At 39.0% G+C, this 13,603-nt stretch overlaps 1 protein-coding gene across 1 annotated transcript in view; it reads left to right on the forward strand.

Moving 5' to 3' along the window:
* Positions 1-13,603, forward strand: part of LOC123868515 — a 191,624-nt gene that overhangs the window by 128,337 nt on the left and 49,684 nt on the right. The window contains exon 5 of the mRNA XM_045911069.1: positions 7,495-7,701. Coding sequence (XP_045767025.1) covers positions 7,495-7,701 — 207 coding nt within the window. The remainder of the gene's footprint in view (positions 1-7,494; positions 7,702-13,603) is intronic.

Consider the following 13,603-nt stretch of genomic DNA (forward strand, 5'->3'; position numbering starts at 1 on the left):
GAGTGATTTTTTAGTAAAAATGCAAGACATTATAAGCACGGAATAAAACTTTTTTTAAAGTATCACTATTGGCACGAAAAAATAGAAGATCGCTTGCGTAATTGATATCTGAGAACACTTAGATAAAAATTCTATACCGATGTGCGAACATGAGTTTCCCAAATCTGGATTTTTGTATTTATCAGAAAAACCATTAGATACATATTATTTCGATACGAAAAACTACCTGCCACTAAAAATCTAAATTGGAAATTGTGGATGCAATAGTAATTTTAAACTCAAAAAGGCATGATATTCGAAAACAAAACTATCATACTAAATTGTGTAAATCAATTTATATCTCGGTGGTAAATCATGATTTGTCTATTACCAAGCCCTAGATAAAGGTCTGAAAAACCATGAAAACCATATATACCTATATAATTTGCCAACGAAGAGGCATAAATATATACCCGGCTCTGTATGAGGTTTGGAAATACGACTTTTTATGCTGGCAAAGATTTGAGTCCCCTTAACTTGAAAAGTTACACTCGCTTTTATAAGTTTCATTGTCAAATGTAGAAGCGTAAACCTAAGAATAAAAACATACAAATGTACTCTATACTTTTGAAAAGGAGGAAAGTACGTGGGCACACAGCCACGGGACGGACTCTTAAACGCGTGCCGTCGTGTACAAAAAGTATTATTTGTCACATCAAATAGCACCCCGTCGACGCGTCTGGTGCAGCATTCATTATAACTATTCATATTAAAGGATGTATGTACTCTGCTACGAAGTGGTTGTAGTGGCGGGCACAAAGCACCCCTTTGAAAGAAGAGCCGCTTTCACGCCAGCTCTCGATAAGCTCTCAGCGCTGCACTGAGTTCTACGCCATGCTTTCTCAATCAAATGCTGCAGTAAAAAAATCCAAAGCCAATATTATTTTGGTTTACATTTTTTTTTATATCGCTGCAATGCTGAACATATACCTAAAGGTATGTAGGTAATGTACCTAATTAGAATTTTCCTGTAAATCTTTGAACATTTTCATAATTTATAATGTACCTTATCCATTGAAAATTTAAAGGAATATTGCCGTCTCAATGATCGAGTTCGAAAAATCGATAGACGTTTGGAGCTCAACTCCCAAGATGTTAGAATGGTGACCCCACACCGGAAAATGCAGCGTTGGCACTTGACATCAAACGAGTCGCAGAAAGCTGCTGAATTTAGGAGGCACAAGACCGTGGAATTGCCTACAAGAGATATATATCCAACAGTGGGCGTCTCGGTTGACGATGAAGATGATGATGATGAATGGCCGAGTTCCACAGGGTGTAAGTCACTGTAGAACTCGATGCTGTTGCTACTGTTGGAAAAGTTATGAATGTGATATGTTATCTTGTGCTATTTACTCTAAAATTCTGGCCATCACTAGGAAACCCTTTTCTGAAAATCGAAGCTTCCCAGTTTTCGAACATTGTTAACTTTCCCTCTCTGTACAAATAATAGAAATAGGTAAATAACCTTATTTATCGTTCCACAATATTCCTGCTTACTATTTTTCCGTTCATCGATAGATAAAGGATCCTCTCGAGTACAATGTACATGAACACGAATGGAGACTCCGATAGCGTGGCCGAGGCGCCTTACATCTGCAGCAATCGAGAGCTTCATTAGTGTTCGCCTCTAATGATCCCCGTCGTGTTCGAGCTGTTTTCACCCACTAAAAAACGTTTTTTGCCCACAAAATATGAAAAAAAACTTTATTGCCAGTAGGTATTAGACATCGCCAACTAATTAAGAGTCTCCCACACAAGTGAGAAATTCCAATTGGAATTTTTCGAGACGAACACAAAGAGTAAGAGCGTTTTCCAGTATTTGACCCAGTGATAAATTAATATAACGCCCAGGTTAATTACTGGGGGGAATATGACTGCTACGTGACCAAAACTTTGATGTTACGCCGCAGTTATGTTTCATTCCGTAATGGTTTCCCCAGATTTTCCTAACGCACACATGTAAGGTTTATTATGGCTCTTAGAAAAATATTTTAAATGCCAGTGTATGTCACGGGAGTAATAAGCTTTAACACGGGAGTTTGTTCGCTGGATGGGCTTACGTGTTGGTGTACGGACTACATTGTATCGCCCGGGCTTCCACAAAGCAGCACTCAGCATGAGTGCCGCGGCGGGCGCGTGCCTTTGTTTTATTTCACCCACACTCCTCCACTTTCGAAACTTCGCAGGGGGACTTCGAATTGCGTTCGTTTTAACCCGCTCGGTTTGCGCTGATTAGGTATCTCAACTTTTTATAATTACCGTGTAATTAGACCACAGCAACCTCACCTGATTAAGCCCCTATTTTCGTAGCGCATATTTTATTTCGTTACGTCTAACATGGCAGTAGAGTGTAGACATATCGTAATTAGTAACCATGTCGACTCGAGGGAATGTTACGAGCGATTTCAATGTGACTTATACTGTCATAATAATCCGTAGGTTATTTCTTGGTGGAGTAAGGCAGGTAGGCACTGTTTATGCGGAAATGAGTGCAGTGAGGCGGAAGCGCAAAACGCCCCCTAGTGCACCCCCGGGCGTCGACCCCCGGCGATGACGAGCGTGTACGCGCGCCAGATACACCAGCGTCTTCCCAACACAGACAGTACGCAAAAACTTGCCATACATCAATTATATTAGGCGAAGAGTAAACAAATGATCGGAAAATTAATGCAACAAATTTATTAGACGACTGCCCAAAAAGGGCAAATAATGTTTTAGGGTTCATGGGGGAGTTTTTTTATCCCACCATAACTTCCAAAGAAATATCTAAACAGATTTGGATATTATGAGATATCATCATCCCGAGCGACAGTGGTTACAAAATTTTGAACATTGATTTTGAAAGAGCCATGTTTGAACAATTTGACAATTTGGCAGCTGTATGGCGCCATTTTTACATACTAAAATTTTGCTTTTTTAGTTTTAGTTCGTTTTTTGGCAAGGTAGTTTTTTTAAAGTATAGGTACAGATTCTTGGTTCCAGAATAGTATATACAAAAGTGCCCCTACTCCTACTCTTCATCATTTTACAACCGTAAATGTAACTAGGTATATCGGGTAATGCTTAGGTACATACTAACATTTAGTTAGCTACAGGTACCTAACTTCCAAACGAAGACCTTTTTTACGACGAATCTTTCAAAATAAAAATATGTTTAAGAAAACGGATTTGAATTAAATAACATTGAATTAGGTCCTAGGTACAATTTTTAACTACGGAAATTTACAAGCCTGACTGAAATACGACTACCTACTTTTTAAATTGTACAAAACTTTGTCAATTAAGTAGTTGAGCTTAAAGTTCTGTTGTTGGTCCATAAACTGAACTAAGATTGGAAAATTGCAGCTGTTAAATAAGTAAATATAATTAGTTCAAGAGCTGGTTTTATTGAGTAAAACAAGATTAGTTTTTGAAATGAGCTTTTTAAATTCGATTTTGATTCGAAGACACTTTCGATTCGATGGTCACAGACCATTAATTAATTTATTAGTTCTAATCACGGTGATAAAATGATTAACGCGTACCTACTAGGTAGATGTTATTTAGGTAAATATTTTTTTTTATTTTTTTTTATTTCTCATTTAAAGAGCTGGGTCACTAGTGTGACCATGTGGCTCTGGAAGGTCCATACTATCCTATTCTATTAGGTAAATATTGTCAATAAAATAAATTAGTATTTTAAATTCTTCTCTTTTACCCATATTCATACTTCCATACACTTAGCTTTTCACGACCCATCAGTTTAACCGATTTTGACGAAATTTGGTATAGAGACAGTTTGCATCACGGGGGCGGGCACAGGCTACTTTTTGTCCCGGAAAATCAAACGAGTTGCCACGGGGTTTTTAAACGCCCAACTGATTTGAACGTTAGGTACAGAAATAACTTGCATCCCGGGGGCGGACTTTTTAACCTGGGAAATCGAAATAGTTTCCATGGGATTTTCAAAAACCTAATTTACTCGGACGAAAGCTCTATGGGTGTCTTAGGACATGGGTCCTTTAAATCTTAAATCAAATGACATCCCAGAAGAAAGCTTTTCAATTAAGCCTAACTGTTGTAACTAATTGTGAATGATGAACTGAATAGACCGACATAGTTATCCTAATGGCGCTGTAACAGGAAACGTTCTGAAGGAAATGATTTCAATTTAACATTATCTCGGGGAATTGGCTGCCTGACCTCGTCCTGTTACGCTAAATTATGTTTGAAGCTGCTTGGAATGCGACGAACAAGCATAAGGAACTTTCAACGTTTCATTTTTAAACTACTCCTATATTATCAGGGGGCACGGCAGTGCCCCCGCCAAGACGAGCCAAACGGCGGCCGGCGCGCTACGTACCTTTTTCTCGAAGTGTTTCGCCGTATTTTCGACCCGTCATAACTTCGGTCTGGATGACGCTAGAAAGCTGAAATTTTCAGTATAAGGTGTCCTCAGCAAATTTACTAAATATACTAAATATCAAATATCTAGCTTTTATGGTTACAGATTTATTGATACCTAAAATACGCCGATTTCGTCCCTCACTGATGATCATCAAAACCTCTACTCAAAACCTCTAAGGTACTTCCCGAAGTCCTAGAAGACTGAAATTTGGTATGTAGACTAGAAATTGACTACAAACTACAGGAAAATTAAGAAATTGGAAATGCCCCCCCTCTACGCCTCTTACGGGTGAAGCAAATCTGTAAAATCTGTCGCTAGAAAGCTGATATTTTCAGGATAAGATGTCCTAGGCAGATTTATTAAACGCATTGAGTATCAATTGTCTAGCTTTTATAGTTTCAGATTTATTGACAGTCAAAACTTCTAGTCTGTAATTCTAGGGTGCTTCCCGAAGTCCTAGAAGACTGAAATTTGGTGTGTACACTAGAAATTGCATACAAACTACAGGAAAATTAAGAAATTTAAAAATTTCCCCCTCCACTCCCACGTATGGGGGAAGCAAATTATTTGTAAAGTCTATCGCTAGAATGCTGATATTTTCAGGATAATATGTCCTTGACAGACTTATCAAACGTGCCAAGTATCAATTGTCTACCTGTTATGGTTTCAGATTTATTGCCATTCAAAACCCCTCTAGTCAAAAGTTCTAAAATACTTCCCTAAGTCCTAGAAGACTGAAATTTGGTATGTAGGCTAGGGATTTCATTAAAACAACAGGAAAATAAACTTTTCCCAGTCTGTACATTTAAAAAATGTGTTTCCTGAAGTCCTAAAAGACTGAAATTTGATATATCTGCTTTAAAATTGAGTTGCAAGATTCCACCCAAACAAACATAGTTACATACATTGCAAGAATAAAAGCTTTTAAAAAAAGAGGTAACGATAGAGAGCGGGCCATGAAAATGATGTAGGTACCTACAAAAAATAGATCCAAAAAAAAAATCTAGGGCACCTGCCAAAAAGAAATGAAATCCCACCAAAAACATTTCATGTAAAATGTTGCCAAGACTCACAAGTTCATAATGCTTTCACTGTTAAAAAGTGATGAGATCTCTAGTAGAGCCAAGCCCCTAGCTGAGCTTAGAATTGCGCTGCCCATGGGACCTATCCCAAGTCCAAAGTATATAGCTCTTAAATGCTCTTGAGTATATCACATTTATAACAATAAAGAACAAATAACTCTACTTACAAGCTCTGATTTTACAAACCCTAAATCTTGATTAAAAAAGTACGGCTTGGCCGTTTAATGTTCGTGAAAGCATTACATGGCATAACATATTATATTAAGGTCATAAGGAATAGTTTGTTCGACAATTACTAATTTTTATTATACTTCATGATTGTCGCACAAGCTATTCCGGGCTTAAATGTCATATCAGATAAAAGTACCACGAACATTAAACGGCCAAGCCGTCCTTTTTTAACCAAGATTTAGGGTTTGTAAAATCAGAGCTTGTAAGTAGAGTTATTTGTTCTTTATTGTTATAAATGTGATATACTCAAGAGCATTTAAGAGCTATATACTTTGGACTTGGGATAGGTCCCATGGGCAGCGCAATTCTAAGCTCAGCTAGGGGCTTGGCTCTACTAGAGATCTCATCACTTTTTAACAGTGAAAGCATTATGAACTTGTGAGTCTTGGCAACATTTTACATGAAATGTTTTTGGTGGGATTTACATAACTATAGTAGATACCTACTATAACTACACTTTTTAACGATCTATATCGTAAACTGTGCTTTTACTCGTAGTATCTCTAAAATCCCTTTTCAAACTATAGATAGGTTATCTGAAATGTAAGTAGTTTTTGTCCACGACTTCGGAATTTAAGCTTTCGAAAAACTCCGAAGAAACCTTTGTTTCTCGACTTAAAATGTTGTCTAGATCACGCCTTGCCTGCCTGCGAACGCAGACAGTGAAACACAGAGAATGAAAAAAAACATAAATGTGTGAGTTTGGCGTGTTACCATATTATTATATCTTCGAGCTAAAAGGCAGTTATTCCAAATCGTAGATATACACCTCAAGTTTTAATTATTTTTAAAGATATATTTAGATAGATTTCAAACTATTTTTATACCTTTGATATTATTTATATGGTAGTTAAATAAACAGACAAAATTTCGACCCTGAATCCCTAGACTAAATATATCTACGCTAAATAAACCAGAAACACCTAGGTATCTACGTTCAACGGTGCCAGTTTTTCGAAGTAAATCAATATTTGAGTACATCTATAATAAAATCCGTATAGGTTCATAAAGTTGTCTTTAATAGAGAAATGGCCACTAGGGGCAATAATTTTAAGTCATTTACTCACTTAGACTGCCTCCTAATTGGTTTAACGTTAGCTCGGCTCAAGCGGGTCTAGCCTCCATTAACTATAAATAAGTGCTACGAGTATAAATAAGTGGTGAAGCACTTTTACTATGAAAACAATTACGAGCGATTTTATAAACATTGAATTAAATATTTTACAACTAGAATATTTTAATACTAATACTATTATTACTATCTACGGTTCATTAGACTATATTATATTCTATTTAAAAGAATTTTGTAAACATTTATTTGGATTAAAAAATTAGGTTATTTTGAAAAAAAAATTGATGTTTTTTTTTGTAATTTAGTTATTGTAATAGATACCCAAAGCCCAAACTAGTAGGTACAGGTATAAAGCTAATGGATGATATAAACAGAACAGAATGCTTTCTCTTAGGAGTAAAAGTTTATACCTAGGTACTTAATTTTATTTATATCACACACTTTCACATAGGACTGGGTGTGAGGAATGAAGAAGCGTAATTATGTCGGGAACACATCAATAAGATAGCCTATATTTTCATAAGCTTGAGTAAAAAAGGTTTTCGATTATTATCATAAGATAAACTTTTACTTTTTTTATTTAAGGACACACATTTATAATACAATCTAGGCTCAATATACCACGTAATTATTATAACGACAGACACATATAGCTAAAATCTAACTTTTCCATTTTTCAGCGGGTGCGACGACGTGCAACGTTCCTTGGAACTCCTGGACCAGGTGTTAAGCGAATACGACGAAGGGGAACCAAGGTCGTTGGAGGCGCGTGCGCCACCCACGCCGGCCACGCCGGCCACTCCTGCCACGCCCGCCACTGACGACGACTCGCCGCTCGCCGGACACACCTCCGAGGACGATGGATACATGAGCATGAACGGCAGAAGGTGAGAGTTTAGACTATATTCATGGAAACATCAGGTCGTTCCACGACAACTACCTTGGCACGCCAGCAACTTCTGCCACGCCCGCCACCGCCGCTCGCCAGACACACCTCCGAGAACGATGGATATATGAGCCCTGAATGGCAGAAGATCAGACATAATATATGTAGATAGATTACATTAAACTGAGGTTGTTATTGTTGAGGTACAAACGGAAAGTGGTTGGATGAGGAAGGCTGAGGACCGGGTCTGGTGGTGCTCTTTAGGGAAGGCCTATGTCCAACAGTGGATGTCCACAGGTTGATGATGTAACGTAGCAAGGAGGCTGGGGTGTGCAACGTCCTTACTACGTACATAAAGGATAGGGAACCCTGCCTGACTTGTCAGCTAAGAAAAACAATGATCACACACAAACCGTTATCTATTTATTTACGTCTAAATATTATATCTACTGTACATGGAGTTTTACTGACCGCCGTTATTAACAACACAAGATACTTCTACCCTTCGCGGAGGGTTTCACAACGACGCGGGCAATTCGGGTCGGACTATAGACGGGGTTGCACGGGCGACCTACGTCGGTACGTAACGAGGATCGCTTCGTGGACGGAGACCGGAGAAGGGGTGAACGCGCGGGCGGGACGTGCGGTATTGTTGTGCCACCAAGCAGAGGGCCTGGTTGCTTCAACGCTACCTGTGTCGCTGGACTCCTTCCCCCAGATCGAGCAGCGATGTTAAAGATCACACCGACCTATGCGGGGCGAAGAAGCCGAGCGACTCTCCTGATCTGGCGGCTGCTGCCGTATTTATACACTGGGGAATGGGCGGAGCCTAACCGGTGGCGTGATCAACGCGCGGCAGTCGCGGAGCTTGCTGATTGGCCGGTCGGGTTGCTGAGTCGATCACGCGTTGCTGTCGTGGAAGATTCTCGATGCTTCTACGCCGGCCGGCATGTAGGCTGTTTGTGACTCATCGTCACACTCCCCTCCTCCGTTTGAAGATTTTTTCTGCAAGGAAAAAATCACTGGATTAACTGGAAAAACTTACTGATTTTTCTTCTTCTTCTCTGTGGTCTTTTATTTTTCATTGTTACATATACACCTCTTTTCATTGTCGATTTGGGTTTTACTCCTTTTTGCTTTACTCGGGTATTAGCTACACTCTTCTCTTAATGTGCGTTTTCCATCTTGAACTTGGTTTATTTTTCTTATTTAGGTATCGGGCGATGTCGTATCTATGGTTAATGGATATCATTGTCCTGGCTCGGTGTCGCGATCCGGTTGTTATCGTAGGTATTTTTGTTCACTCCGATTGTTTAGTAATGAAATACTTTTAAGTCTTTTATGTGTGCGGTGCACACTTTGCCACCTTTTACCGCTTGTAGTAGGTATATTACTGGTGATTTTTGTTCGATTATTTTATGTGGGCCGGAGTACTTAGGAGCTAGTTTTGCACAAAACTGTTTGTTTGCGTTTGATAGCGTGTATTCCCTTTTTAGTACGAGTTCGTTTATTTGTGGTTTCCAGTTTCGTCTTGATTTATCATAATACTTTTTCTGTTGGGCTGATGCTAAATTTTGATTATTTCGTACTATCTCATAAATTTCTTCGAGTTTTTGGTTTTCTCTGAGCGCCGGGGTGGGAAATTGGTTGCCGTCCCGGAAATTTCGTAGTTCTCTGCCAAATAGTAGGAACGCCGGGGTGTATTTAGTCGTTTCGTGTACCGATGTGTTCAACGCCAAGTTGAACTCGCCTAGATACTCGTCCCATTTTTTATGGCTTTTTTCTATATATGCGGATATCATAGTTTCTAGTGTTCTATTTACTCGTTCGGTTGGATTGCACTGTGGGGTGTACGGTGCGGTAAATTTCTGTTCTATTTTATACTTTGTTAATGTGTCCTTAAAGACTTTACTGGTGAATATTCTCGCGTTGTCGCTGAGAAGTGTTTTAATTCCGCCATATCTATTTAATATGCATTCTTTGAGTGCACTTGCGACCGTGTTGGCGGTTGCCGTTCGTAAGGGTTTTATTTCACACCATTTGGTGAACTTGTCGTGAAATACGATTATCCACTGGTATCCCTTTGACGAACGAGGTAGTGGGCCTATGAGGTCCGTTGTTACTACCTCCCATGGTTGTTCGGCGTTTTTTATATGCATGAGTCCTGGTTTTTTCTCTTGTGACGGTTTGTGTTTTTGACAGACTTCGCATTTATTTACGTATTTCGCTACGTCTCTGAATATGCCTGGCCAATAATAGCGTTGAGCTACCTTGTTGAACGTTTTTGACGTTCCCAAATGGCCTGCGTCCGGTTCGTCGTGGTTTTGTTTGATAATATTTTCTTTTTCCGAGGTTCTCACGCATAGTTTCCACTCTGTAGTGGGGTCGAGTTTTCCTCCATATTTCGGATTAATAACTTTTTTATACAGTTTTCCGTCTTTTATACAATAATCGGGGTCCGACTCCGGATTTTTGCTTGTTATCTCCAATTTCTTTGTGTACCACTCTTTTTCTTCCGTTGTTGTGGTATATACGGGGTTTCTCGACAGTTCGTCTGCAATTACGTTTTGTTTTCCCGGTCTGTACACAATATCGAAGCTATATTGTTGTAGTTCTAGTGCCCACCTCGCTAGCCTGCCTGAAGGGTTTTTTAAGGTGTTTAGCCATTTGAGTGCTTGATGGTCTGTTATGATGGTGAAATGGTATCCTTCTAAAAATGGTCTCATTTTTCTTATACCCCATATCACCGCTAGACATTCTTTTTCCGTGGTTGTGTACCTGGTTTCCGGTGGTTGTAGTGTGCGGCTCGCGTACATGATTACCTTTTCTCTTCCTTCATTTTCCTGCATTAAAACGGCTCCTAGGCCTGTATCACTCGCGTCAGTTTGCAGTATGAATGGCTTGGAAAAGTCTGCTCGAGTTAGGATTGGGTCTTCTATTAATAATGATTTTATTTTTTCAAAGTGTTGTTGTTGTTTGTCTCCCCAGTTAAATTTTGTGTCCTTTTTTAATAATTGTGCTAATGGTGCGGTTAATTCTGCATAATTTGGAATAAACTTTCTGTACCATGATGTCATCCCTATGAATCGTCTTACATCTTTGATGTTTTCTGGTGCTTTAAGTTGCTTTATTGCTTGAATTTTCCCTTCATTCATTTTGAGACCTTCTTTCGTTACCACGTGACCTAAGTATTCTACTTGATGTCGGGCGAATTCGCACTTTTCTTTGTTTATTCTAAGGCCTGCTTCCCGTATTCTTTTAAATATGTCCCTCAAGTGAATTATGTGTTCTTCGAACGTTTTGCTACAAACTATTATGTCGTCCAAGTATACGTATGCGTTTGGTTCCAGTTCTGGTCCTATTACTCTGTCTAGTAGTCTCTGGAATGTTGCACCGCTCGAGTGTAGTCCAAATGGCATCACCTTGAATTGGAATAGGCCTCTTCCCGGTACTGTGAAAGCTGTAATTGGCTTGCTCGCTTCATTTAGTTTCACGTTCCAATATCCATTTTTCAGGTCGAATTTAGAGAAGTATTTCCCTTTATTTAATTTTTCCAAGGTGTCGTCTATTTGAGGTATTGGGTATGCATCCTTCTCGGTTATTTCGTTTATCTTCCTGAAATCTATGCAGAATCTGTATTGACCATTTTCCTTCTTGGCCATTACTATCGGTGAGCTGTATGGGCTGCTAGACTTCTCAATGACTCCGTCAGCTAGCATCTTGTCCACGTGTTCATTAATCTTTTCTTGCATCTTAGGGTTTCTCGGATAATACCTTTGTTTGATTGGCTCTTTATGTTTCAATTTTATAATGTGTTCCACCCATGTATTTCCTTTCGGACTTTTATCAGACTTTTCGAACTCTTCGTTGAGGAAGGTTTGCAGCTGTTTTTCTTGTTCGGCTGTTAAGGTATTTGTACTACTGGTTTCTTTTTCTGGTTTTTCTGTGCTGATTTGTTCACATGTTGTTTCTTTCCACCCTATGGATAGCCCTATTCTTGTTAGCAAATCCATTCCCATGATCATTACTGTAGTTGCTGGTAAATATATGACTTGGTGTGTTAATTTCTTCCCATTTGCTTCTATGTTAATATTGATTACTTTATTTGTTTTTATCCGAGAACCGTCGGCTAATTTTATCGTGTTCTGCTTTTCTGTAATTCCTTTAATATTCTCCTGAATTTGATCCATGATCTCTTTGTTTATATAGGTATTTGTTGACCCTGTGTCTACCAATGCCCTGAACCTTTTTCCGTATATCTTGACTTCTATAAACACTCTGTTATCTCCCTTATTCTGGGTGACTGCCGTGTATGCTTGTGGTTTCCTTTTGTAGTTGGTCTCGCCTGTTTTCTTACAGCAGTCCCGTGTCAGTTTCCCCATCAACCCGCATCTGCTACAGAAAATTACTTGTTGGTTTTTGCATTCCCGCGTTGTGTGGTTTCTCTTGCCGCACTTCCAACAACAAGACTGTGGATCATAATTTGCGTGTATTTGTTTTCTTTCTGTCTTGTGGTCTTCGGGTTTTAGGGTTCCGGTGGGTTTTTCTATGGGATTTGGCGTGTTTTCTTTCCGTTGGTACATTGGTTTTCTTGTTGTTTCTCTGAATCGGTCTGTATTTATTTTTTCATAGTCGCCTGCTAGCTGTATTAGTTCTGCAGTTGTACTAAAATCTTTTCTTTTTATATAGTATTGATAGTTTGGATTCATATTATCGTAGATTCTTTCTAACTGTTGTTCTGGGGTTAATTTCCCATATCTTCTCAATAAAGTTTGCATGTCGGTTAGGTACTGTATGAAATTTTCTCGGAATTGTTGCCTCCTGTTTATAATCGTTTCTAGAAGATTTTTCTCATAGTTTCTTGGATAGTAGAATAATTTGAAGTTATCTGTAAAGTCTTCCCAAGTTTTCCATCCTTGGTTATTATTTCTATACCATAATGAGGCTTTTCCCGTTAGACATCTCGGAATCACATGTATTATTTTGTTTTTGTTGACGCCTAATGTTTCGGCTAGTTCTTCTATTCGCTCTAGGAATTCTACGGCGTCGCCTGTTGTATCGAACTGTATGTTCCATCGAGAAATGGCCTTGTCGAATTCCTTCGTTTCGTTTTCGTTCGACATTGTATTGTTTTGTATTATTTTGTCTTCCTCTTTGATTATTTGGGCTAGTTGTTTGCGTAATTCGTCGACCGTACTTGTGGCCGCGATTTGTGTATTTCTCTTTTCTAATTCGGCGCTTAATTCTTGTTTATTCAGTGTATAAATCCAAGCCGTGGGCATTGCCGTGTTCGGTTGATTTATTTAGGTTTTGTTTCCGCGGATGATTAGATTATTTAACGGATTGTCGTGTTTACGATTCCTAGTTCAAAACGAATTGATGTAGGATTGCGACTAATATCAGATCGGTGTCGGAACGAACGTGTCGTATCGGTGTCGGATCGGAATCGGATCGCTGCGTCTAATGTTCCCTTTTTAGATAAGCGATAAAATTTATTTCGGTAGGTACGGTAAAATTGTTTACGGTGGATACGGATGTCTTTTAAGTTCGGTTCTTATGCGTTCCCCTCTCGTTTATTTCATACGGTTAATTATTGGTTATTTTCTGTGTTTTCTAGTGTGCTAGTTATTTTATATTCCGACGATGAGATGTTTCTCCTTTGGCTTGGTGGCTAAGGATTAACATCTATTTCGCGTTGGTTTTTTTTTTATGTGTGGTTTTTCTATGTGGTGTGGTGCTTTTGTACGCGGATCGGATATTCACTCTCACAGTTCGAGCAGCGATGGAGATCACACCGACATGTGAGGGTTTATATCCGTTTTATTTCAAGATCTTCGATTTTGTACTTGTGTAAGCTACACACGGGTCAGATATTCACTCTCACAATTCGAGCAGCGATGGAG

This window comes from Maniola jurtina, chromosome 1 (genome assembly GCF_905333055.1).
Source record: "Maniola jurtina chromosome 1, ilManJurt1.1, whole genome shotgun sequence".
Taxonomy (NCBI): domain Eukaryota; kingdom Metazoa; phylum Arthropoda; class Insecta; order Lepidoptera; family Nymphalidae; genus Maniola; species Maniola jurtina.